The 26,075-nt window shown below is 39.4% G+C and overlaps 2 protein-coding genes across 2 annotated transcripts; both read left to right on the plus strand.

The window, feature by feature from the left end:
- The first annotated feature begins 5,405 nt into the window (after nt 1–5,405).
- Nucleotides 5,406–17,058, plus strand: LOC140925027 (uncharacterized). The gene is made up of 10 exons (XM_073374987.1): nt 5,406–5,691; nt 7,683–8,043; nt 8,576–8,756; nt 9,629–9,724; nt 10,976–11,101; nt 12,018–12,156; nt 12,969–13,042; nt 13,987–14,096; nt 15,766–15,927; nt 16,703–17,058. Exons 1-10 carry the CDS (start codon nt 5,406–5,408, stop codon nt 16,770–16,772), a joined length of 1,605 nt encoding a protein of 534 aa, XP_073231088.1. The 3' UTR covers nt 16,773–17,058.
- A 3,100-nt stretch (nt 17,059–20,158) lies between these two features.
- On the plus strand, nt 20,159–23,742 carry LOC140923888 (lipopolysaccharide-induced tumor necrosis factor-alpha factor homolog). Its single transcript, XM_073373907.1, has 2 exons — nt 20,159–20,719; nt 22,451–23,742. Exons 1-2 carry the CDS (start codon nt 20,364–20,366, stop codon nt 22,557–22,559), a joined length of 465 nt encoding a protein of 154 aa, XP_073230008.1. The 5' UTR covers nt 20,159–20,363; the 3' UTR covers nt 22,560–23,742.
- Nucleotides 23,743–26,075: the final 2,333 nt, after the last annotated feature.

Genomic DNA, 26,075 nt, shown 5'->3' on the forward strand with positions numbered 1-26,075 from the left:
ATTGAGTGGAATGGTTATGAAACCCGTCAGACTCCTTTGTTATATGTTTTTGTGGACCTGAAAGTGCACAACGTTCAAAAGAATTCCTATCGTTTTGATTGTATTGACCAATAAAAACGTTGCATTAATTTATTCCGTAACAATTTGCCAACAGAAAACAAAGGATTGTACACTTTCAGGGTGCTTCCAACATACACTGCAGCACTGTTGTTTTTATCATTGATGTTTGCCGCTTTTCATAACCAGTCTCCTCTAATAACTATGGTTGAGTCAGACGTCGAACTTAGGACAAGGCGAACCAATCCACTGAATCAGACCAAAAAGCAATTTTGATAAATATTCTCCCGAACAAGGCTAGGTGCAAATTATCATACATTTTTTTTATTTATTAGTTTAGTTCGTCGCATGTGAAGATCGACGTTTGTCCCGGAAACCACCCGCAGACGTTCTATCCGTGCGGAAGCAGACGGATAGAACGTGTGTGACGATCCAAACTTATTCAGACGAACTCAACTGAGCCAGACGTCGAACCTTTCATGAATTTAACTCACTAAGTTTGGTTCGTCTCATGTAGAGTTCGACGTTTGGCCAAGGCCTAAACCAATTTTTTTTCGAGTTTTGCCGTTCTCGTTGCAGTCACCGTCGCCGTTGCTTAAGCTCCCTATTCACGTTTCCTTTTGTCATGTAGCCTGGGTCGATGTTGTATGAAATTGCATAGACTTTCAAAACAGTCCTTCGTCCGTCGCTCGCTTGGCCTCTTCGCGGCCTATAAAAAGCTCGCTCCGCGCGCTCAAAAACTCGTGAGGTCGACTTGTGGCAAGTCTTGGAATTCGCCACTTGCACATCTCCCACAATGCAGCTTATTTGCCCCCCAAAATTTTGCATAAGCATTGTTTTCCTTTTCCCTTGGGACGGCTTTAATACCCAGGAGAAATGGAAAACAAAGGTCATGCAAAATTGTGGGAGGCAAATTAGGTGCATTATGGGAAATGTGCAATTGGCGAATGGGACTGTTTTGGGTGTCGAATTTTGCCACGCAGTTTCCCGTGCAGCCTTCAAATGACCAATGGATGAACTTGAAAGCTATTGCATTCCAAATAATGTCCCATAGTGCAGTTCGACACACCATCGACCCAGTTGCTCGCCAGGTCTTCAAAATGGCCATTGATTTGACGGTGAGTGGGTTAATACATCCCAATGACCAAGCATGGAAAGGCAAAATCTCTTGTTTTTTTTTTTTTCACTGAAAAATCTTTAAAAGATTTTGGTTGTTATCGCATTAGCGTTTTTTCTTAGATTGCACTAGTCAGTGACATGGTCTCCTGTCAGTGATGAATAGGTACATGTGTTTCCAGTTAAAAAATTGGGACGAATGTGTATATAAATAGAAACGGTTTCGCTCTAGGTACTTGTTTTCAATAAAATAATAAAAATACAATAGATCAGTCTTTGACTTGAGAATTAGTTGTGCTCAGCTAAGCCCCAATAATCCGTTTAAAAGGGACGGGGGCTCCCTGGGGACAAGAAAGAAAAGCAAAAGCTGGTATAGTATGTCACGTCCCGTCCCGTCAAAAGGCGCAAAATTATAAAGAAAACTGCACTAGAAAAAACATTATCTCCTGCCTTTGTTTTGTCATCTAAAATGGTCCACAATTATTTATGAAGCTTAAACTCCTTAAAAATGTAATTTGAGTGACACGTAATGTGCCATTTTTAAACATAGAATGTGGAGATCCTTGGGTACTGTGAGATCGAGTAAAAGACGGGCTCCAGATGTTCAAAAGGTGGGAAACGTGATCCACTAGATAAATCTCTATCCAGTGGATAAACCAGTTGGTTTCCTAAAACTTATCCACTGGATAATGATTTATCCTGATCTTTATCCTGTGGATCCCGCTTTAAAACTTTTGAACAACTGGGGCCAGGGGCCCGTTTCTCTAAAGTCCCGATAATTAACGGGCCCGGTAAGCTGTCTCCGTTTACATTAAAGATCGAGGTTTCAATAGTTTTGCATCTAGCATGATAAAACTATCAGTTAGTGAAACAAAATGGAGTAATCTGCTAGCCAGGACACGCGTTCTTATGCTTTATATTTCGATTTGAATATTTGATTTGGGGCCCGAAAAGTTACCGGGACTTGCGAGGGATACCCTGTTTATAATTAGTATAGACTGGCACGAAATTATATATCCTGTTTATTTGTAGAACTGTTAGCAACTTTTTTTGACTTTGGAATTTTTACTTCTTCATCCTCACTTACTTTAAAGTTGAGGATAGCTTCGCTTTGTAATATGCTTCGCCATCTTGACGTCTCTGCTGACACTGCAGTTGATTTCCCCATGGAAGAGCTATTTTCGGCGCGTATGATGAGCTTGCGCGCGTCCGTCACGCAAGCTTTGCAAGACAACAATCTCATCACCAGAGCCTTCAAATCTTATGGCTGCTCAAGGTCGAGAATGCGCGTGATAACTCCCCCGACCGAATAGCAGGGTGGAAAACCGGCCAAAGAAAAATAAGTATTATTTCTAAATAATTTTAATCATTTCGCCATTTCGTCGCTTCGCTATTTCTTGTTTTACTCGTCCTTCCCCCAATGAAAAAAATTTAACCTATAAAGGTTCTTTTCAGCACGAATGTTAAAAAGACTCTCCATGCTACTATCGGGGTCTAGTCTCTTACCGATAGTGCTCGTAAAAAAAAGCATTAAATGCTTAAAGCAGTGCTTGCTTTTTGCCAGACAAGTGCTAAAATAATGCTAATTTTTTTAAAAAGTGCTCGTGGGTTACATAAAAATGCAAATAATCAGTCGAAAATCCAAAATAATGCTACCAGTGCTCGCGAAGCCAAATAATGCCAAAAAAAGTGCTAGCAGCTATCGGTACAGTTAAGAGCCTATCGGTGTCATCGGTAACTTCAATCAAGCCCACTTCCGATCAATTAAAATTCAGCATGATGGCGAGTCCAAAGGACACAAGTTAAGAAAGTGAATAAGTCTATTCATTTTAGCATGCAGTCGAACCGGGCGTCTGGAAAAGCCGGAAACCGGAATCCGGAATAGGAACGAGAATGGGAACAGGAAGCGGAACCGGAACCGGAAACGGCAACGAACAGGGACAGTAATGTGAAGGGGAACCGATACAAGAACAGGGACATCATTAACCTTATATTATTTTAATTCTGATTCAATTGATACAAAGAAAAAGAAAACTAGTCTGGTATGATGCTCCCCCCTGACTCTCTTTATATTACGGCAACGAGAAGGTAAAAAAAGCAGCAAGTAAAATAAGTAAAGCAACAGCTTTGCGAGTGCATCGTGCTTTCTGTCAATTTCTTCACCATCGATGCACAACTACGACGTAAATGATCAAATCTTAAGTTTTCTTGAGAACGTGAACAGCATAAATTTTATTGTGTCTTTCTGAGCTCGGACACGGTCTCCAGCTTCATTTCCCAACGTTTAAAAGACTGGACAATTTGGAATTAATGAGAAATAGTTTGAATTAAGACCCGAATTCAATTTCTCAGTGGTGGAAGTAGATGTTTTCTATCTTTTGGAGCCCTGACTCAACAAATTCGCATAGTGGAAGATGAGAGGAAGAATTCAGACAGAAGCGTTCTATCAAGCGAAACATTAAACTTTCGGTTGCTATTCATGAAGCCCGCGACGGTCAGCGTTAAGTTCGCTATTATGTTTGACACGAAAACACAATGTGTCACTGGCTGAAGATAAAGAAAGGTTAATAAGATTAACATTTCAAGGGTGTTTTCTTGTTTCTTTTATTATTTCTCTGGCTTTTTATTTTAATCACGATTATACCTTTTTCTTTTCATATTTCTATACACTGTTTATATTCCCCTTCCTATTCCGGTTCCTATTATATTTTTCCCTTATTTTTTGTATGTAATCTAAATAGGAATTAAATGCAGATTAACTTAAATTAAGGTAAATGCTGTCCCTGTTTTTATATAGGTTTCTCTTCCCATTCCGGTTCCTGTTCCGGTTCCGCTTCCTGTCCCTGTTCCTATTCCCGTTCCTATTCCGGATTCCGGTTTCCCGCTTTTCCAGACGCCCGTCTAACCTTCCTTAAGCGACCACCCAATATGCTAAGATTGAGGGTCAAAGTCTTACTTAGACCGCAGTTTAAAAAATCTTTGGACCTTCCTTAGTAATTTGAGAAGACTCGGCAAAATTGCTATCATGAAATTGTTCACGATAACTACTTACGCCAGATTTCTGTAGTGCCTTTCATATCTAGCTATATCTCATGTTTCCTTTTCAAAAGACTCAAGACGTTATTTTCGAAACGGCTAATTTACTGTGGTAAAAAAAAGAGAAATTGGATACTTACTTTCGGATGGAAAACTTGCATTCGACATTTTCCTTTTGGAGCTAATAATTATTTACATACTCATTTTTATGAGGATGCCTATGCCTAACCAGGACTTGACGCAGGACTCGACAATTTTTCGCTTTCCCGTCATTTTCACGTCCTGCGAGTCCCATGACCATTAGAAGGGGGGGGGGGGGGGGGGGGTTCATGGCAATCGTGGAAGGAAAGCTCGCGTCAGGGTTAGGGTTAGTTAGGTTAGGGTTAGGGTTAGGGTTACGTTAGGATTAGGTTATGGTAAGGTTAAGGTTAGCGTTAGGAGGTTACGAGTTAGGTTAGGAGTCCTTTTTTGTTGCTTTTATTTCATTTTTGTTTATTAATTATTTTTATTTATTCATTTTTTGCTAACAGAAAGATTAGAAAAGTCCTAATTGGAGTCCTGCCTCAAGTCCAGGCTCCAAGTCCTGACTCGAGTCCTGGCTCGAATCCTGGCTTTGTTGATGTTAGTTTATCTCCATTTTTTATCTCAAAACATTTATTACTATGGCTATGTGTTACTGTCAGCTATAATTTGATTTTTTATTTTGTTTTTTTATTTTGTTTTTCTTTCTTTCCCCGGTTTGTTCCCATTCCCGTTGCTTTTTCTTTTCCAGATTTCCTAGTTTTCCAGTAGCCTGTGTATGGCCCTTTCAATGACACTCCCTGAAAAGGGGTTTTGAGAGAAAATTTAAAAAAAAAACCACAGTAACATTTCTTTACATTGCAATAAGAAAACAAGAATGATGATGTATTTAAACAGCATTTTCCAGGCATTTTAGACCGCCCCAAGACCAAACACACTGAAAAATGAATGTAGAATTATGGTAAAAACTGGGGATAAAAATTACAGTATAATTCAGTTAAGAAATGTGATAATGAATTTTCTAAGATCAACTTGAAAGGACGACAGCGAGTAGTTAGCTCCAAATTTACGTGGTTACCAGTTTTCCCGCCATTAACCGGAAGTTAAAACTTCCGTTGCTCCCATGAGGCTTCAAGGCAGTTTAAGGTCCCAACATTGGCCTCCATTTTGACGACATGAGCGCCAGGTTTCACCAGCTTAACGACCCTGATGAGGCCAACTTTGAATCATTGTTACTGCGGCTCTCCGACAGTTTGACAAGAGAAGAACTGCAGGCGCTTAAGGTCCTGTGTAGAGATGTTGTTCCTAGAGATAAACTGCAGACAATCAACCACGGATTCGAACTTTTTCAAGCTTTAAAACGCCTCGATAAGTTGTCAGTGAGAGACAGGGATTTCTTGGCGTCCAAACTGATTGCTCTGAATAGAACTGATTTAAAAAAACAACTCTTAGAAATAGCAGGTTAGTTATAGATCGAGTTAGTGATCCAGAGACTTTTTGCTTTACGGCTGGAAGAAGGATGCAATGTTCCTACACAGGCAGACCACCCTCTGCTTATTTACGGAGGGAAATCTGCATTTACAAATCGATTCGGCTCACTCAGTCTTAAGGCCTGTTTACATGGAGTGGGGGACCCCGGTCTAGTGGGGTTGGTTTCTTTTGTTTTCACGCTCTGGGGGACACAAAACAAAAGAAACCTACCCCACTAAACCGGGGTCCCCCACTCCATGTAAACAGGGTCTTTTAGTTCGAAGTAAATGTACCGTTTTTGCATTAATTGTATTACTATGTATTTGAGGGCAATTTTCCAAGTGCAAGACCCCGGGGGGCTTATACTGGAAGGGCGAGTTAACAGAGGGTTTTGTGCATCTCTGGTTTGGGGGGCTTATATTTGGAGGGGCTTGTACATGGAGGGGCATATTTTTGAAATTTTACGAGAATTGAAGCCCAGTGTGGGAACTTTATGTTCTGGTTAACCTTAACCAAAAATGAAAACAAATTATCCCAAATAGCATACAATGACATTAAATGGAATGAAAATAAAGCTTTCTGGAGTAAAAAAATCAAAAGCTTATTAGAACAGATAGGGTTAAGGAGAATTCTGGATGAAAGCACACTATACGGACATAGGAATCGTAAACATGATCAGGCAATGACTTAAGGATATCAAACTACAAAGGTGGCTAAGTAGAACCCTAGAAAAGATGCTAACCAAAGCAACTATAAATGAGAACCTACCGGATATTCAAATTGATAGACAATTATAAATGTGAAGCCTACATCAGGTCAGCAACACGTGACACAGAATAACTCTAACAAAACTGCAAGTAAGAAACCACAAATTAGCCATAGAGACTTCCCTCTAGCCACAAAGCTATAATTTCTTGTTAAGAAGGGTAATAGTTATTTTATTTAATGTGAAGTTAAGGCCACCTCCTCTTTATTTGCCCTCTTAGCCAGCAGCCGTATTATGTTAAGCCACAGCTTTGAGTTTAACGTTTGCGAGTACTCAGAAATTACTTTGTTTAGCTCATCCAGGATGAATCCACCATGGACCACCATCTTGCATTTTATGTGGGGACCGTTCTTGAAAGAATTAGTTTTAGGTTGCTGTGTCCCAGGGTCTTCTTTCCTGACGCTGCCATTATAGCAAACAACCCTGGGGACGAGGTTGTAGTGCATGTGTAGTTTTCTACCATGTGACAAGGTGGCCATATTGGTTGACAGGACTATGAAAAATTTTTTCCCCGGTATTAGCATGAAAAAAGAGTATAGTTACCAATGGAGGGAAATGCTTTTATTTTTGTCCGCCAGCCTGAAAACCTGCAATGCAAAACATAGACTTTCTTAAAGTAGTACTTCACTAATCTCCATCGATCTATTTCCCTAACTTTTAATGAAAATGGCAATTTTTCATCTTGGTTGTGTCTGTTTTTTACTTTTTTTTTTGTCTTCTGTAATCACAGATGATCTGTCATCTTTAATTTTTTGAAAACAAGTTTTTCCCTCATTTTCTGGTTATTTGCTCTGAGCTCTCAATAACTTGAACTCCTGATAACTGCAACTTTTTTTTGATTTACTTGAAAGTTTGAGTCATTGAGAGTTAATTGTACTTTATTTGATGAGTAGGTCAAGAAAACAGCAGTCATAGGCTGATGTGGACCTACATTGAGCAGTATGCATACATATTACCGTATCATAGAAGGGGCTTAAGAATCTTTATAAGGGGTCTTGAGAGAGGAGCTAAAAAGCAATTAATATGTGAATTTGTGGTAATCATGCTAGGTTAACTCTTGATCACTTAATGCAGAACTCTGACCACTAGTTGTTTCTTGACTGTCATGAGTTGAACTCAATGGCCATGGTTGTACAAGTCATTAAGCCAACTAGTTATAAGCTCCTGCCAGAAGGGGTTTTAACCATGCCATGTTTTATTATTTTGTTTTCTCTAGATATGGAAGATCCATTGCCAAAGTTTAGTTCCTTGTTGTACCCTTCTCCTCCTCCTCCTCATTCCATCCTAAAATACACAGGTACACATCAACAGTCTAAACATGAAGATGGTTGGCCTCGTAAATCGAGTGCCAGCCCACGTGTACTTCAAAAACAATATCCTGGATTGCAACGATATCATCCAGAAACTGTACCAGTGACTGTCAGTACACAGGTTCAACCCCAGGAACAAGCTGGATCTTTGCGGCGATATCATCCAGAACCTGTGCCAGTGACTGACAGTGAACAAGTGTCCCAGAAACAACCTGAGTCTTTGCACCATGCATCAAGAGTAACAGGAACTGTTGAGACCTTCCCAAGGTTTGTACATCTTTCAGTTTTGTGGCTTGTGATTAATACAGCTGTTTTAGTATTATGTATGTGGAAAAATGAGAGACAAAGTGGTTACCAAATGCTTTCTTTTAGTGCAGGCTGCACACACCTTCTATTACTCTATTTTCTACGCGTGCACCGCCCTCTCCTCACCCCACCCACCCGCTTTCTTGGTTTGTATTATGTCTTATTCAGCCATAGACCTATTCGGCTAACTCAATGTTGTACCCAATTCAAACCCTTTGGGAATAAAACGTTTTGTTCCAGGAATTTCCATATCATTTAAATATGAATGCCACATTATAATGCAAATACAATACACAAAGAATCCTAACCTTTTGAGATTTGAATTGGGTACAACATTGAGTTAGCCGAATAGGTCTATTACAGTTATTTTTAGCAGCCAGGACAACACCTATTATTTTTATTAATTCCTTATCGCTGTTTGCATTTTTTGTGTCAATGAATGAATAAAAATTAAGATTGTTGTTGTTGTGACATTCACATACTATCATTGCAGACAACTAAAGCCTGAACAGAGCATTCAAGGAGAATTGGATGTGCCAGATTCTGCAGCAGGGGCCGTGGCTAATGTTCAGGTAGATGAGAAGCTGAAACGACGACTGCAAGATGAAGGATGTTTCTTAGATCCTGAGAAGTATGATCCAGTGAAGCGTTTAGGACATGGAGGATACGCTAGGGTACATTTATGCTTTTTTTATGGAGTATTTTGTGCATAAATTTTGGCATGCAACAATAGCCTGAGTATAGATCAAAGAACGAATTGAAACTGATTAGTGACTTTGATTCACTCAAAAGTATCATACTCGTTTTTGTGTTCAAAATCCTTTGTACAAAAAAACCACATGTAGATGAGAGAATCCCATGATATATAAAACATAACCAAAAAATATTGCTGTTAAGTCTTGCAAGTTAAATACCACCCAGAAAGTAACGTGAAAAAATGATGCCTGGAGGCTGTAAAATTTATAAGGTGCAGAAGTATTGACGCCCTAACAGTAAAATCATTCCCCTCCCCCTCGCCCTCTTCTCCCAAAAAGACTACAACAATGACAACCACAAGCAAAGAGAGACTTTTGTCATTGCCTTTTTATTAATTTAGTAATTGATCAGAAGTGAAAAGAAGGAATTGCAAGTGTCAAAGCTCACAAAAACAAACAAGCTCACAACAACAAATGCATGCAACAATATGACGGCAATGGCGATATTTGAACAAAAGAAAATTGGAAATAAATCTCAGTGCATTTTGTCTCTGCTCAGGAGTTTTTTTGATGTCCTTGTACCATGTCACATGCATGCCGGAATGTATTAACTTTATCTAAATATTGGACGCAATTTCAATTTTCCGTCTGAAGTGAAGAGTTCACTGGACGGAAGTAACAATTCCCTATTCATGATATCATCATAATTCCCATCCGTCCTTAGTGGCACATAGAGCGAAAAAAAATCCCTCCATCTTTGACTGTGTGCCAGACAAAATCATACTGTTTGACTAGTTATCTTTACAGTTAAATGGTAAATTTGCCTAATGTTTTGTTTTTTCATTTGACAGGTTTTTCTTGTAATTGAAAAGGACACAGGACAGAGGATGGCTTGTAAAATGTTTGATTTGACGTCAATTATGGATAGCGCTGAAAAGACTAAAAAGGTATGACGTTAAAACAAATCATGTCACTTCACTTCATAAGATACTCTTGCCTCTGACGGTTACCTGAGATTCATGTCAATTGCTTTTTAGATAGATAAGGGGGGTTCTGGTGCAAATGTACATAATTACGGAAAGCACTATATAACATCGACCTAAACCAGATGAGTCATCGATATGTCAGCGGCGTCTTACAAAATGACTGAAATGATCCCGTCGACTTCCGCTCACTTGATCGATCGCAGCGAAGATCAGGAAGATGTTATATTTGAGTAATAGTTTGAGTTATAAAACGGTCAATACTGTCGGTTCCAGTTTATATCACTAAAAAATGTTAAATCTGTAATAGACTCAGCTGTATTGTATTGAACGACGCTGCTTATGGTCTTCCCAAGGAACGCTGGTTTCAGTCGATGTTATTTAGTGTCAACAAGTCACGAAATCCTATCTAACATCATCTTCGGAGACCCAGGGGCAGATAGTGGGGGCGAGGGAATAAGGAAGAATAAGAAAGAATAAGGCAGGAAGAAAAGTAAAGAACGGCGAGAAGAGCTATCTAGTTTTATATCCGCAAGTTTGAAGTCAATCATGACCGTAGAAACCTGTCTTAAGGTTTCCAAGTTGCCAAAAATCATAGAAATCGGTTAAATCTTTCCTACCGAAAAACGCGATTCAAAAACATAACCAACGCGTAAATAAATAGGTTCGGGCCACCTTAATTTTTAGCACCTAAACGTGCATGAAAATAAAAAAGTCACGGCCAGAACCCACCAAAGGACGTAACACAATCATCATTCCTTGAAGGTTCGTGTAATGTTTATTTATTTTATTTTATTTATTTACCTATATTTATACCGGATTTTTCCCTTCAGCAGGGCTGATATCAACGGGGATCCTGATAAGTTAAAAATTAGATACATGAGAATATAACCAAACATGAAATGGCAGATACTTGAAAATGTACTATACAGCAAAATTACAGAATAACAGTCCTCAGCATCTTCTTGAATCTTGGCAAAAATTTGCCCTGCTTGCTGAGTCTGGGAGCTCATTATCGGTCCTTTTAATGCACTGCTACTTATATATGTTGTGGTTTAATGTTATCCTTGGTTTAAATTTTATTTCCCTTTGTTTCAAACTCATTATCATACATTACCATACCCAAAAACAAAGGGAAATAAAATTTAAACCAAGGATAAAATTGAACCACAACATATACGCTGTTTACAGCAATATTATTTTTTATTTTCTTAGCTGGTAAAGTCATTGAAAACTGAAGTCAACGTCCTCTCTTCTCTCAAACACGAGCACATCGTGAAGTTTTTTAGAATGGAGGAAGAGCAAGAGACTGCGATTCTCCTTCTGGAGTATATGGAAGGGGTAAGAAATATTTTATTGTTCATAAATTTACGAGACACAAGTAGTATCTTGGCCGACAAAGATTAGCAACGATTGGTGACGTCACGTCATCATGTCTGCTGTCTGTTCTGGTATTAAAACGTCTCGTTTTAGTGCAACACAACAGATCTGTAACGTAATCCTGAAGTTTAGGGCAGCCCAGCCTCTGTCGTGTTAAGAACATGGAGCACTAGCAATCTCACCTGCGAGCATCTGGGAACTCATCAGATGCCCAAGCCACAGAGCCGAATCCCGACTCGCAGTGAGTTACAGGCCACTTAAAACAATCCCAGGTTGAGTGGGGTTTCTACTTGTGAAGGTTTGAGGTGGGTGCGTGTCGCCTTAGACTACGAGTAGTCCCCCATTTTTCCTCAGAGATAGTAGAGCGTGCGAAACGCCAGCGCGCGTGAAAGTCACTCCACGCGAGAAAAGGCGACACGCGGCGGGGAGAGAGAAAAATGATTTTTCTCTCTCCCCGCCGCGTGTCGCCTTTTCTCGCGTGGGGTGATTTTCACGCACGCTGTACTATCCCTGAGGAAAAATGGGGGACTACTCGTAGTCTAGTGTCGCCTAGGCCCGCCTCTTTAAGAAGGGTTTTCCATTTCATTTCGATACTGCTGTTGTGAAACTTTCGTATTTTCGAAATATTACACCTTGTTATAGTTAGAGTCCCAAAATAACAACCGGTTTGGCAGAACCATGGAATTTTTGAGGAGCACCGCTTGGCACTTGTCCAGGCATCTAAGCATTTTCTGGAAGGAAGTTGTGTTTGGATTTTGTCGCAGGACGTTATGGGCTATTTCCTTTCTTTTATACCAGCTGAATGCAACAGCTCCTGTTTTAGGGTCAAACGTAAAACCTACCATCTTTGCTGTTTTAAACGTGCTTCATTTTCTAGGGCACTCTGATGGACTGGCTAAAGCAAGGGGAACCTTTGCAAGAACCTTTGGTGAAAAAGTTCACTAGGCAACTTTTAAGTGCCGTCAACTTCCTTCATACAAATGGAACTAAGCATGTCATACACAAAGATATAAAAGGTTGGTTTTAAAACGCTATCGCTTGTTCTGTGCTAGTGGGGAGAGTGGAGATCAGGCTTATTAATATTGTGCCTTTTTTTGAACATTTATTTTGAAGTTCCGAAAGTAACGACCCTTGACACTTTCGGAGTTAGTAGAATTAAGGGATCGCTACCTTCAAAGTTTTGTTTTTCTTTTATACATTTTCGGGGGTCAAGAACTGCTAACTTTTGAAACAATCATCTCTCTTGAAACAATTTAATCCCGTGATAGAGTGTGGGAACTCTGGACATCCAAGTACATCAGATAACTTGTTTACTGAGACCTATGATTCAAAAAGGTATTTTTTTTCTAGTAAAACGTATTTAAATTACTGCTGTCCTTGCTGTGATTATCGTTTAGTTTTCTAGTTGCATTTCTCGCCCTTATTAATGACTTAAAGTTAATTTTAACGTCAAAGCTGAAGAGGAATTATTTTCACTTAAGCCCCGTGCAAACGGACGCAATATTGTTGGATGTTACATGTTGCGTCTGTTTGCACACCCTGTTGCATGTTTTTGCGTGCTGTTAAGAAATGTTGCGCAAAGTTTGAAACCGGTCAAACGTTTAGCTACGTGTCAACGGACGCAACAACTCCCAACTTTGTTGGGCAAACAATGTTGGGAGTTGTTATGTCCGTTTACACGTAGCTTTAGTTTACATTAAGCTGCTGTTTTCTATCGTTCAGTCTCTCATCACGCCGTCGTGGTTGCCAAAACTAATCAGTTTTATGGATCTCTCTAGCATTTAAACCTTTGAACCTTACATTAGTGTTCATTTCTTTGATATTTCAGGTGCGAATATTTTGCTGGATAAGCCTCGGACAAACATAAAACTGGCAGACTTCGGAATTAGTACGATTATGGAGGTGAGCTCTCGGTTTTACCTTTAGGTGCTCCTTTGGTTGAAAAATGTACGATTTTTGCGTGTAAGCGGCGGCTTCTAAGATTGGGTTTGAAGTGATGTTGTTATCTAAAAAGTACTGACTCTGAATCATTCTGGATAGAATGCGATCTTGGCACTGTTTTGGCAGTGACCGTTGCAAGGATTTTCACAAAAATTTGATTTCAGTATGTTTTATCGGCTTACTTTGAATGTTCTATAAGTCGTTGGTCTCGCCGCAAACCAAAACTCAAGTGATTTTCTCTTATCAGCGGTAACGGATAATCAAAACAAGTGCATGAAGCCAGCGTTAGTTTGGAAGGGAGTGTGCAAGCCAAAGTCGCTTTCGTTTGTAGCCTGCGAGCAAGCTCCTCTATTTGGGCGAGCGTGTCTACTTTTCACGATATCCCCCAGGCCCTGGTTGTTCAAACGTTTGAATGCGCGATCCACCGGCTGGCTCGTCCCCAGTCGTCTCTCGTTATTAGTATTCGGCGTGGAAGACTAGAACGGGCTCTTTAACAAAGGGGATTCCCTAGTAAATAATTAATGAGTAGAGACAACTTAGAGACGACTGGGGTCGAGTCAGATCCACCGGATAAAAATCTATTCACTGGATAACGCAATTGGTTTCTCTAATACTTATCCGCTGGATAGGGGTTTATCCGGTGGATAGCGCTATCTAACGTTTGAACAACCGGGACCAAATGGAGAGGTTGTTCGCAGGCTATCGTTTTTGGATGTTATTTCGATTGATATATCAAAGAGGTGGCGATTCATGAAGCGCAGCGATACAAAGTCAAAGCAAACGCAAAATTTCTTTAACATTTGCTTGAAAACTGCTCATGTTTGCATGACAGGTTAATTTCTCAGGTATCATGTTAATTTTTCAGGTATCATGGTTTTTTTTTGTTTTTTTTTAAATTTCTTCAGCAACTGAGAACTGCAACTGGACAATTGACGTCAAATAATGTAGCGTCCTTCTTCTGGACAAGCCCGGAGCTTCTTGATGGAAAGACGTTTGGACGAAACACAGATATATGGTACTATTTTTTTACGAATACAGTCGAACCTTTGCTAGCGGCTCCCTGTCTACGACGGGCATTTTTATGCCCTGGACATTTATTTACTTTAGCGTTAACCTCTCTATAATGGCCACCTCTCCACAACGGCAACGATCTACAAAAGTGCATTCCAGCTGCCAAAATGAACTTCCCACAACGACCGTTTGAAAGCAAACAACACACAACATGATACACTCACCGCACCTTACTCGCTTGTTTGCTGTGTTTGCCACAGGGCGCAGAGGAGTTATTTGTGGCCTTGATTCTACTGTTAAATTTTACAGTTGATAGCTTGATTCGCATATGTTTACTGTAGAATCGAATATGAATTTGACCTTTCAAACCGTCATGCGATAGTAAATGCAAATTGTAAATATCTTATTACCCACTCCCCTCAGGGCTTTTCAGGGATAATTTACAACACTGGTCGGGGGACTTTGCCAGACTGCTTAAGGTGCAGTTTACAAGTAATGAAGAAATGAGTAATGATGCCCCCATACATGAGTGGGAAAGTGGGATAGATCACTACACCTGGCATTACGTGCCTTACTCTTTACGAAGAGTGGGTGGGTTTTTTAACGTCCTACAGATTTATTACATGTGCAAGGGCTTGTGAGTCGGGGCCTAATAATAATAATAATAATAATAATAATAATAATAATATAATAATGGAATTTATATAGCGCTTATACATCGCTGTTCTAAGCGCTTTACAATGTAAAAAAGGACATAAGAATATCATCAATCACAAGCTTACATATAACACTACTGTACAAATTGGGAAATTTATAGCATACACATCTTAAAAAGGAAACAAAAAAAAAACAAATATGATGAAACTAAATGTCATATTTATCATTAAATGTCATCTCGGTTTATCGTCCTTATCTGAGAAGACTAGATAGTCTAACCGTTTGCTGATGTTATTACAAAGGCAGCACCTTCTCCTCAGTTATTTAAAGACCCTGAGTGTTGGTCCGGCCGGGGTTTGAACCTACGGCCTCCCGCTCAGCAGACCGGCGCTAATCCCATTGAGCTAACCGGGCGGCGGTATAGTGTTAGTAACCTGGTAAAACATTATCCAATTCTTAGCCTGTTCCAATTTTTTTTTCTTCGTGAATTTTTCTCCCACGCTCTACTATCTGAGCGCCTAGAACAGGCTATCCAGTGCTCGGTTAGCCTACTTCGAAGACGTTCTTTGGGGTTTGTCACTCGTTTCCAGGCGTGAACGCGTGACGTACCTCTAAGGATGTCTGTGCGGGAGGCTAATGCTCGGTGGGAACGAACGTCGCCCGAAGAGAGACGTATTTGGAAAACGAAGCGTTTCGAGCGAGGCACGAAGTGCCGAGAAGAAACATTTTATGTCTTGGCTTCTGTTGTTCGTCCACAGTCATTGCCTTCATCGGTTTTCTGGAGCATAAAATAATATTTTACCAGGTTTCTAACACGATCGCATGATGGTTTGCTCGATTCTACGGTATAAAATTTAACTACAAACAACAAACAAGGTCAGAAATAACTGCGCGTAAAATTTTCATGGGACGGTTAAAATATATCTTAACCAACTTCTTTTACAATATGTGCACTCAGTTGCACTGTCTGGAATTTTTTCCGAGGTGTTCCTCTAACAATTTTATTTTGCTTTTAGGAGTGTTGGTTGTACAGTGATAGAGATGCTAACAACCAAACCGCCTTTATTTTTTGAAAATTTGACATTGGATCAAAAGAGGTTCCGGATAGTACATTGCCAAGTTGATCCACCTGAGAACTGTAACCCAGGGGCTAGTGAATTTCTACAGCGGTGCCTTCGGTAAGATTGATTCTCTTTAATAAAAAAGTTAACAATTGAGTTATATCTCATAGGTTGAACGTGACTTGGTTTGCTAACTTACAACAAACGCCACTGATCGTACAAACGACTTATTGACGGACTTAAGCAAAACTAACTACGAGAGAATGACTGGACAACCAACAATTTGACTAACATTTAAAAACTTATTAAAATTTTAATGTTTAATAAGGGTCTTTATATCTGATAAAGACACGGCTAAACATTACGTCCAATTTTTTAGACCAAAATAACCCCAAATCTAATTATTAGTGCTAGAATGGGTTGATCTATATCAGAGATTTTGAAGCCGTTCAAAAAAACTCGGTAGTGTATTATCAGATTCGCCTCGAGTTTTTAAACCTGATAATACACTCCTGTTTCTTTTTTAAACATTACATAAACGACTATCTAACCGTGACAGGAGACGGATTGAAACGCAGCAATGACATTACGAGTCTTCATAGCCAATAAACATCTCGGATTAACTGACAGGCGTCCAATAACATCGCAACTTAATTGACCAATCAGGTCAATAACCAGAATTTAGTACCATCACTTTGAATCTGAAGATGATTACTGCACAGAATTTTGTTTTCAATTTCTCTTGGGACTTACAATCGCCCCAAGAACAATTGAAAACAAAGGTTATGTAAAATTTTGGCGGGACAACGAAGAAAATTACGTTGTTTTTGAGAAAGACCTATTGAACAGGGACACCTACTAACGGCTTGATGTGTTGTCTCTTGTTATTAAGACCCAGATCAGAGCGACCATCTGCTGCTGAACTCTTGACAGATCCTTTTGTGGTCGATCAACAACAGTAATGCCAGTGTAATCGAGATACCTGTTGCTCACATGGTGTGCACGAGGAAGACAGGGGTCACACTCACGCCCCGTTTACAGGGGACTTGCTTTTTACTAAAGATTTGTATATGGTTATGGTGGAGAGATTTAGAATCACGCTTACGGCAAACGTAAATTTGTACCACGTCACTATGGCTAGTTACCAAGGTTTCCCTTTGCTGTACCTGTCTTTAACTGTTCTCTACTTTTACAAAAAAAAGATTATTGCTTTCACATTATCTTGATCCATAACAATTATTTTGGACTGTTCTTTTGTTTTGCTTGTTTGTTTGTTTGTTTGCTTTTTCACTTTAATTTCTGTTTGAAGAAATTCTCAACTCGAATCTGCCGTTTGACGTTTACCATGACCGTGACTCTAAATCTCTCTAATGATCCTTACTCTTTCGGAGTATTTTATTTATTGTTATTTATTGTTATTTATTTTTTATTTATTTATTCATTTAATTTATTTATTTTTGTCTGAAGTGAATGTAAATTCGATAAAGCAAAGACTACAGCCATTTTTGCAGAATCGTGTATTTAAAGACAATAATTTGTACAGTGTGCCAAGCACACATTTTTTTAGAAAACGTATTGCATTCTGGTCAGCTAGAGCCCTGCTACGCAGCAGGGTGAGTTAATTCGATTCTCTTCTCACAGTTTCTCAGTCCGGACCATCAAAATGGTGGTAAATCTAAATTTGTAAACCCGCGAGTATTGTTTGATGACGTTCTTCATTGCTCAGTTTTTGAAACCAACAAACTTGTTTTTCTTGCGACTTGTCAGTTGCTTTAGGCAGGAAGCGAAGAATAGGTATATCTAAAGTCGTCAGACATAAAATTGCATCGAATGTGAAATATTGTAAATAGAAAAGTATTCGCCCGCATGATATTTGCTTTTTAATAAAACCCGACTTCGACTAGCCTGCAAAAACACCCGTTTTTCCTCGCTCTTCGCCGCTGGGGACGTTTCGCGCGAAGGAACGTCTGCGACTCAGCGACTGAAATTCCATACTGATGACGTAAAATCTGTCCGGAATCACGTCATAAGCGCTGATTGGTCGACGGAGTAGTTACATTGTTTTAGCTATTGTTTACGAATGACAGACAAAAGACAAAAGGCCACAAAGGTCAAGTGTAAACGCGAAGAATCTCTACAAAAACAGTCAATATTTGTGGAATATAGTCTTCTCTGGAAGAAGCATTTGAGTTTTTGCTGAAGCTCGTGGGCAGATGAACACAACACTTTACCAAAATTGACCAGAAGACGCGCAAAATTGGACAAATTTATATTTGGAAACCCGCGACTGCCGGATTTATTATGTAAACATTAATTTGCGTAATGAGTATGGAATTTCTGCCGCTGAGTCGCAGACGTTCCTCCTCGCGAAAAGTCCAGCGGCGAAGAGCGAGGAGAAACGGATGTTTTGGCAGGCAAGACTTCGACTTGGAAATCATTGGTGCTTAGTCCCTGTGGTTTAATTTAGAAAGACGAAAGGCTCTGGGAACAGGAAAGTTGGTCCTTTCACCACGGACTAACGACAGAAATTTGCAAAAGCTATGGTATTTCCCTTCCCTTCAAACAAAAGGCGCAAAATTGTAAAGAAAACTGCACTAGAACACATTATCTCCTACCCTCATATTGTCATCTAAAATGGTCCACGATTATTTATGACGCTTAAACTCCTTAAAAATGTAATTTAAGTGACACGTAATTTGCCATTTTTAAACATAGAATGTGGAGATCCTTGGGTACTGCGAGATCGAGTAAAAGACGGGCTCCAGATGTTCAAAAGGTGGGAAACGTGATCCACTAGATAAATCTCTATCCGGTGGATAAACCAGTGGGCTGCCTAAAATTTTATCCACTGGATAATGATTTATCCTGTGGATAGCGCTATCCAACTTTTAAACAACTGGGACCAGATGTCTAAAAATATTTGTGAAATTTTAACAATTGCTTTGTTTCTTGAACTGCGCAGAAAGATCAAAACATATTTGTATTAGTGATTCTGAAAAATAAACGACACTGTCTTCTAAACAATACACACACGTTCTCTTCAACAGGCTTTTTCGACAGGCTGATAGTGGGGCGGACCTGCACCTATTCCAAACCAGATTTGTGACTGGCTGGGAAAACAGTAGGGATCATATAGTGACATAACAATACCTTTATCCCTGAAAGCAATAGGTAGTGCAGGTTATAGGGACCAATAAAATAAGAGGTTTGGAAGGTTGCTGGTCAATAGATCCTTTTCAGTCACGTGGCATGGTCAGCAGCTTTGCAAATTGCTTGGAATAAAAGAAAGTTTTAACATGTGAAAAGAGTTCAATTCCCAAATGATTTTTTTTTTATACACAAACATGGCCGCCGATTCATTGTTTTGTACACAATAATGGCCGCCGTGACGTCATGTGAAAACGGTCTATAGTGATAGCGTGCTTGTACAATCTCGTTCCCAGGTTCCTTTTTCTCTCCGGGGGCGAGTAAGAGAGGAACCTGGGAGCGAGGTTGGTGCGAGGTTTTGAGGCGTTTTTAAGAGATGCACATCAACCGGAAGTGAACCCCTTTCCCTCTAATTTGTTATAACGTCTCCAAATTTGTATTGTTGAGTGCCCATAGTCTCATAAAAATTTGGGCGATCATTGCCCAAGGAATGAAAACAATCCACTTTCGGGCGTGTTCCGTTCCTTTGTAATCCGATGCTGGAGAACGTAAATGCTTTTTGTCTTGAAATAATGATTAAACACTTCCTGGTTTCCACTTGAATTTTTCTCAGTTACAGGGTTAGAATCTTTTAAGATAATGTTTCTTCGGCTAGATTTCAGCAAAGTTTGTGGTTTTTCATGCAAAAGTTTGAAAAAGCTCTTAACTTACCATTATATCGCAAAATTAATATTTACAAGTTTGCTGGTATGTAATTCTATACTTATATGAATAATTATAGTAATAAAAAAGGATCAGTTCAAGCGCTAAAAAAAATATTCGTCACAGACTTCATGGCACTTCAGCTTTCTTTGTTCTTGATAGTGTTTTTTTTTTTTTTTTTTGGCGTGCATGAGAACCGATGACCAGGTAACTACTTCCTGATCTTTATACGTCATCAAAATAAAGTGGTTAACTTCCGCATGTCATTATTTGAGCGTAGAGTTTAAGGATCTGTTCACTGTTAGCGTTATGCTTATTTATTCATTTATTTATATATTTTTGGCGTTTATTAAACTTCGGTGGACTCAGAGTTAGTAGCAATTAAGTATAGAGTATTTTAAAATTAAACTTTTCACTTAGTTTGAAGTGACTCCACGCATCTCGGGCTCCGATGTTGTGTTTCAAGCGCTTCTGATCGTTAATAATTTCTTCACGGTATATATAAATTTCGATCTTTTTTTCGTTAATAGCTTCATCGATCGACCATTTAGAAGAAGGACGCTGTAAAGCAGGTGCAAAAGCTGTTGTTGTCAACAATCGAACAAATCTTCTCCCCTTAGCAACAACTTCGCTTACGTCACTTGCACTTTCAACAGGAAAGCAGTCGAAGCGTTCTAGAAATTAAACGAAGCGAAGAGAGCAACATGTCTGACAAACCGCCACCTTATCCCGAACAACAACCTCCGCCGGGAGCATATCCTCAACCCGGGTTCGCACCTCAACAGCCCGGCTATCAACAACCACCCGGCTATCCACAACAACCAGGGTATCCTGTTCAACCAGCCCCTTATCCCGCGGCAAACCAGCCAGGTTTCTCTTCCTCAAACACTACCACCATAATCACTCAACAACCGCAAGTAACACACATAGTGGCGACGGGTTATCACGAAGCTCCAGTGGCTACGACCTGCCCGAGATGCCACGCTAGTGTGGTTACGGCGACAAGCTATGTCTCTGGCACCTTGACATGGCTAGCCTGCCTCGGATTGTGCGTAATTGGGTGAGCATCGCCTTATAATTAATCTTCTTTCTCACAACGCTTACAGCGAGTGACTTTATTAACATACTTGAAATGATGCTGTCGTTTGGGGTATTTTAACTCTGCCCCAAGTTCACAAGCCTTAAATTAGTCCACTTTTCAAGAAGGAAACTGTTGTTTTTGTTTTATTTGCCCCCCTAAATTTGCAGCAGCACGTGTGATTGTATTAAAAGCGCGAGCACTGAGAAACTTTCAGTCAAACTCTGGTAAGGGTCGTTAATTGAGAAAGAAAAATCAGATCGGATAAAAACGACTACCCTTTTAAAAAATTTTTCTTAACCGACCGGCTCAATTATTTCAAGTTCTTATAATCGAGTTCTTTCCTTTAAAATTTTTTATTTGGTTTCACCCTCGCTTTTATATACGTAAAAACATAACGTCGGCAAAAACAATGACGATAATTATCGTCGAACCTTATAAAAATTCTAAACCAAACTGTTTTCACTTTGCATAAAATAATACTTTTATGTCGCATTTTTTCTTAATACTGTAAAGTTTATGAAAAAGGGTTGACAATTTTTGGTGAAAAATAAGCAAGAGTATATTTTACAAAGGTCGCTTTATATATCTTGTCTCTCACTATATGGCGTAAATAAAAAGAAGTTGTGTTTGAGGCAGCATGATTTAGCGTTTTTAACTCACTAGAGCGAATAACACTTGAGGCTGTCCTGATGCTTTGTCAGGCCCGCATGAATGTCTGTAGAAAATCCAGCAGCTTGTGTCGACTAAACGTGCAACATTGCACTTTAATTTAAGCTCATAAACAGGAAAATCTAGGATAATAGTTGCTACTGAATTTTTAAAAGGCTTATCGCCTTCGCAGAACAAAACATCATATCCGTATCACTCCAAAACCTTTTTAATATGTATATATATATTTTTGCATAATTTCCCTCTTGTCATCGACTATTGATACGTGACAAGGAAAAACATGGACTCTGAACATCTGAAGTCTTGCGAATTATTTTACAAATCAGCAAATTTATACAGTGAAAGCTGAAAAAAGCGGAACTTAAATAAAGAGAGAGATTCTGTTTAGATGACACGAACATCCGCAAGTCCCGATTTTTCGTCCCACAATCTATGAAAATGGATCTCTACTTTCGCTTCGCTAAATATGGTTGCACTTGTATATCATGATGGAAATTATCAATGTATATGAGTGATAAACTTAACGAGTGTTGATCCTTTGATAGATCTTTCAAAGAAACTGATTCTGAATCAATGGCCCGACCTGAGATGTTATCCCGCCAAAAACTAGAACTAAAAACCATGAATTCTTCTTTTGTAGATAAATGAATAAAGTAGTGAGAAATATATCGACTCTTTTGGTATACTCGGTCAAAATACCAAATCATTTCTCACAGTCAAAGTTCTACCCTCTGATATTCGGCAGTCTCCCGTAAGCGACGACCAAATGCGGAAATTTTGGCTGGTCGTTCACCGTGTAGTGGGGAAAGCTTGGGGTTCAACCTTAATTTCATAAGACAATTGGTTAGAGCGCTGCGCCGGTATCGCAGAGGTCAGGGTTTCGGATTCCCGGCAAGCTTGAATTTTTTCAGGAATTCTTTGGCAACTGCATAAGTTGCGTTTTTAACTGCGATGATCTTCTTTACATTTAATACTCTCCCTCGGTTCCATTGTTTGAAATTCATATATTGTTATTTCAAGGCAGTTTTTTTCATTTTATAGATGTGATGCTGGATGTTGCCTCATTCCATTCTGTCTTGACTCCATGAAAGATGTCATTCATGTCTGCCCAGCTTGTGGCAATCAAGTTGGAGTGTATCGCCGAATGTGAACTCGATCCATCTTCGACCTTTCTACGTCAGGGAAAAGTAAATAATGAATAAGCCATTTTTTTTTTTCAAACCTTTGTTTCAAGGCAAGGCTAAGTGCAAAGCCATTGATATGAAAATAATTTTTTTATTCTCATGCAAATAAAATTTATTTTCAGAAGAAAGGTTTTGTACTTAGCCACCTTTTGAAAGTTATTTTTTTTTGTTAGTCGTAGATAGCCTATGCACCAGGTTTTAAAGTGAGTCTAGCACTTTCTGTTGACTCCTGGTAACCAAGTAGTCAACGATACCTTTTCAAAATAACAAACTGCTTTGTAAATAGGCTTTGCTGTTATTATAACTTAACAAAGTTTTTAGTTTCTTGTTTTCTTTTCGTTCTCATTCTTTGCTGTGTTCCATTACTTCCGATAACTGATTAATGATTTTTGTAACCTTCGATATGTCTTTCGGATTGAGAGAGATTATATATTATTATTACTATAGTTGTTATTTTTAGGGAAACATTGCCAATAATCTAGAAACAAATGAACTTGTTTATGTAGGAACGACTCAGTAAATCAGTAATTTAATTGTTATTAGTATTCTTACTACCATTGTTATAAAAAACTTCTTCGTGTACAAACTTATGAAAGTAAGGCTCTTTTTGTATGGAGAAAACCTGTTCGAGGTAGAAGGGTCAATCTCCCATGCAGCCGAGTCAAGTTAAGCGAGCATTTATATGCGAAAGAGGCTTGACCTGGCTGGGCGAGTCAAAGTGTTTATATGGAGAAAAGTTGCATGGCTCGGCTAGAAGGTGACTCTTATTCGTTTCTGGAAAACTGCATGTCCACCTACCCCTCCCCTAGCTAAGCCAACATTTTGCCCTAAGTGAAAAGTAAGTGTTAATGTTGGCTTAGGCCGGGGGAGGGGTAGGTGGGCAGTTTCCCAGAGGGATCGTCACGTTTTGTCATAAAATGCATGAAAAATTGGCTCACCTAGGGTAGATCGGGCAGATGGGTGACCCTTCTACCGGGAAAAACTTTCTTCCGGTCAAGATGTACAAAAGTATTTTCCCTTTTTTGTTTCGCACATAAATGGCCAGTTTATAGCTATCCTGAACTTTGAACTAAAGTTGTAACTGTAGTTTCTTTGATCTTCCTCGCATTACAAATGAAAAGCGATAAATAAAGTCTATCTTATTCGTAACGGTGAAAGTTCTCCATTTTGCATACCATGTTTCTCAATTAATGCAAATAAAGCGGCAATTTCGTTTGTATTATTTTGTTTTCTAATATTAGAGAGACTTGTGGTGCGGCGATAGTCCGTACTGACAATAGCTTTTTAGGCCATTCTAAAACATTCATTATGTCATTATTATATGACAGTAAAGTTGCAACGCCCACGGTGTTTACATAAAAAGGAATACAAAAACTAAATACACTTTTAGCAGGCACCTAATCTGTGACGTTCTTAGCAAGATGGGTTTGCCGGGATTAGCATTTCTTTTCCGCGACGGTTCCAACGGCATTACAAACTTAACGACGTTTAATCACTGTTTAGGAAGCTTGCTCAAAGATTGCATCGACATTTTACGTTACCGTCCAACTTATTTTTACTCAGTTTTACTCAACTTTTGTCTAAACAATTTTGAGTTTACCCGGTTTTCACCATAAATTTGTTAGTCTTGATAAAGAAGTCCAACAAACCAAGGCGAGACACTTCCGATGATATTCCACAACTGGTGGACGGCAAGTTTTCGTAGTTTTTTCCCATTTTACTTCAATGCATTCACAATTACATGTCAACAGAATTTCAAATCACTGCTTGAAATGGTTGAAATGGAGGACGATGATCCATCTCAGTGCTCGACACACCTCGTACACACCAATCCCGCAAGGAGAGAATTTGCCAAAAGGGCGTGATGATCTGATCCATTTTAAAAAGCGTCGAATTTGAAAAACTGCCTTCAGCTTTCTTTAACGACGAAAGCAAAAGCCTTTGTGCGTATTGTAGTGTTATTTCGCGAGGCCAAGCAAACAGCGTGGTAATGATCTTGAGAGTTAGAGCGGTTTTCACTTGACTGTCGAAAGAGATTGGTTTTGGTTTTGGTTTTGGTTTTACTACGCCCTTTGGTTGGCTAGTGTATTTACTTTGGTTTTGGTTTTACGACAGTCAAGTGAAAACCGCTCTATTATTTGGGCGTCGCCCAAATAGAGTAATCAAGTTCGCTTGTTTTGATTCAAAGTTGCAATAGGCACGCAGTACGTGCGAACGTAGCCAAGGAAACAAGCCAAGCGACGCGAATGTCTGCCGCGTAACAACGCGTCACAACACAGCGCGCAAAGAAGCAACGCGCATGAACAGTGTGCTACCCGCTGTCCTGTTTCTCGCTTGGGCCATTCACCGGGCCTCCCAGCAAGCGTGATTACCTAGAAAATTTCCACCCGGGATCATCATAATACTGGGATACCCAGCTAACAGGGCTGGCTCGGTTGTCATATAATCGCAAAGATGATTTTTGTTGCGTTTAACTAAGGTGCCGGATTTTCCGCAAAGCGAGCCAGCCCAGCTCATGTAACTAGGCCCTACCCACTCCCCCTTGACCTCACCGATTTTTTCAAAGCTCCCGCGCATGCACACAAAATTTCGCCCCCCCCCCCCCTCTCAACATCTTCATACCCCGTTCTCTATATTAAATGAACTTTTGGCCTAATCCATGTTCTCGATACAAATATTATCAAAAATAAGCGAAAAACAATCCTTAATAAAAGAAAACTTAACAACGTTTAAAATAAGTACAAGTATGTTTTCGACTATTGATAGGACTTTTCAAAACGACCACTTCATTTCAACACACTATAACTACACTATCGCTTCATAACCAAATTAGCACTTCCACAACTATCTAACTGTAAGACCTAAAATCAACTTATTTTAACTCCAAAAATTAATTATTTTTTGTTACTTCATATTAAATTCTACGAGAAACAAGTTTCACTGATTAACAAACTACAGCCATTATCTTACCAATTCACGTCCAATATAACTCCACGCCTTCCACTTCACGCATCTCAACCAACCTCTAAAGTATGCAACGCTACTGCACTACTCACACATCCCTATTACACATAATGAAATTCACACACGCGCGGTACATCGACGCCCAAATATACGCTTCCGCAGCGTCTTGTTTCGTCTCAATGTCAAGCCCTCAAAAATCTCGATTTCTCAGCTGAATCACCCCAAATGAGAACGTCCAATGACATTGATTTCGTCTTTTGCTGACAAATAAAGTTATCAATTATATTATTGATATTATTTTTTTCTTGATAACACAAGGATTTCAGTACCTCTTAGGTATAAAATTCTTGATCATAATTATGTACTTTAATATTTGAACGACCCTATCAGCTGTATTAGCTTTAATTTGAGCCGTGTTTAAATAAAAGTTGTTGTTGTTGTTGATGTTATCCGAATCGCATTTGCACTTGACGCGCAAAGTTATCAGGGCTTTCCCTGGGGCGAGTAATGACGTGTCA

Source organism: Porites lutea, chromosome 14 (genome assembly GCF_958299795.1).
Source record: "Porites lutea chromosome 14, jaPorLute2.1, whole genome shotgun sequence".
Classification (NCBI taxonomy): domain Eukaryota; kingdom Metazoa; phylum Cnidaria; class Anthozoa; order Scleractinia; family Poritidae; genus Porites; species Porites lutea.

What these genes read in the sequence shown, in the direction of transcription:
- LOC140925027 (XM_073374987.1), top strand. Translation starts at nt 5,406, where the DNA reads ATGAGCGCCAGGTTTCACCAGCTTAACGACCCTGATGAGGCCAACTTT. An exon ending in CATACACAAAGATATAAAAG is followed by an intron (nt 12,157 to 12,968) that starts GTTGGTTTTAAA and finishes TTGATATTTCAG; the next exon opens with GTGCGAATATTTTGCTGGAT. An exon ending in GAATTAGTACGATTATGGAG is followed by an intron (nt 13,043 to 13,986) that starts GTGAGCTCTCGG and finishes AAATTTCTTCAG; the next exon opens with CAACTGAGAACTGCAACTGG.
- LOC140923888 (XM_073373907.1), top strand. Translation starts at nt 20,364, where the DNA reads ATGTCTGACAAACCGCCACCTTATCCCGAACAACAACCTCCGCCGGGA. An exon ending in CTCGGATTGTGCGTAATTGG is followed by an intron (nt 20,720 to 22,450) that starts GTGAGCATCGCC and finishes TTCATTTTATAG; the next exon opens with ATGTGATGCTGGATGTTGCC.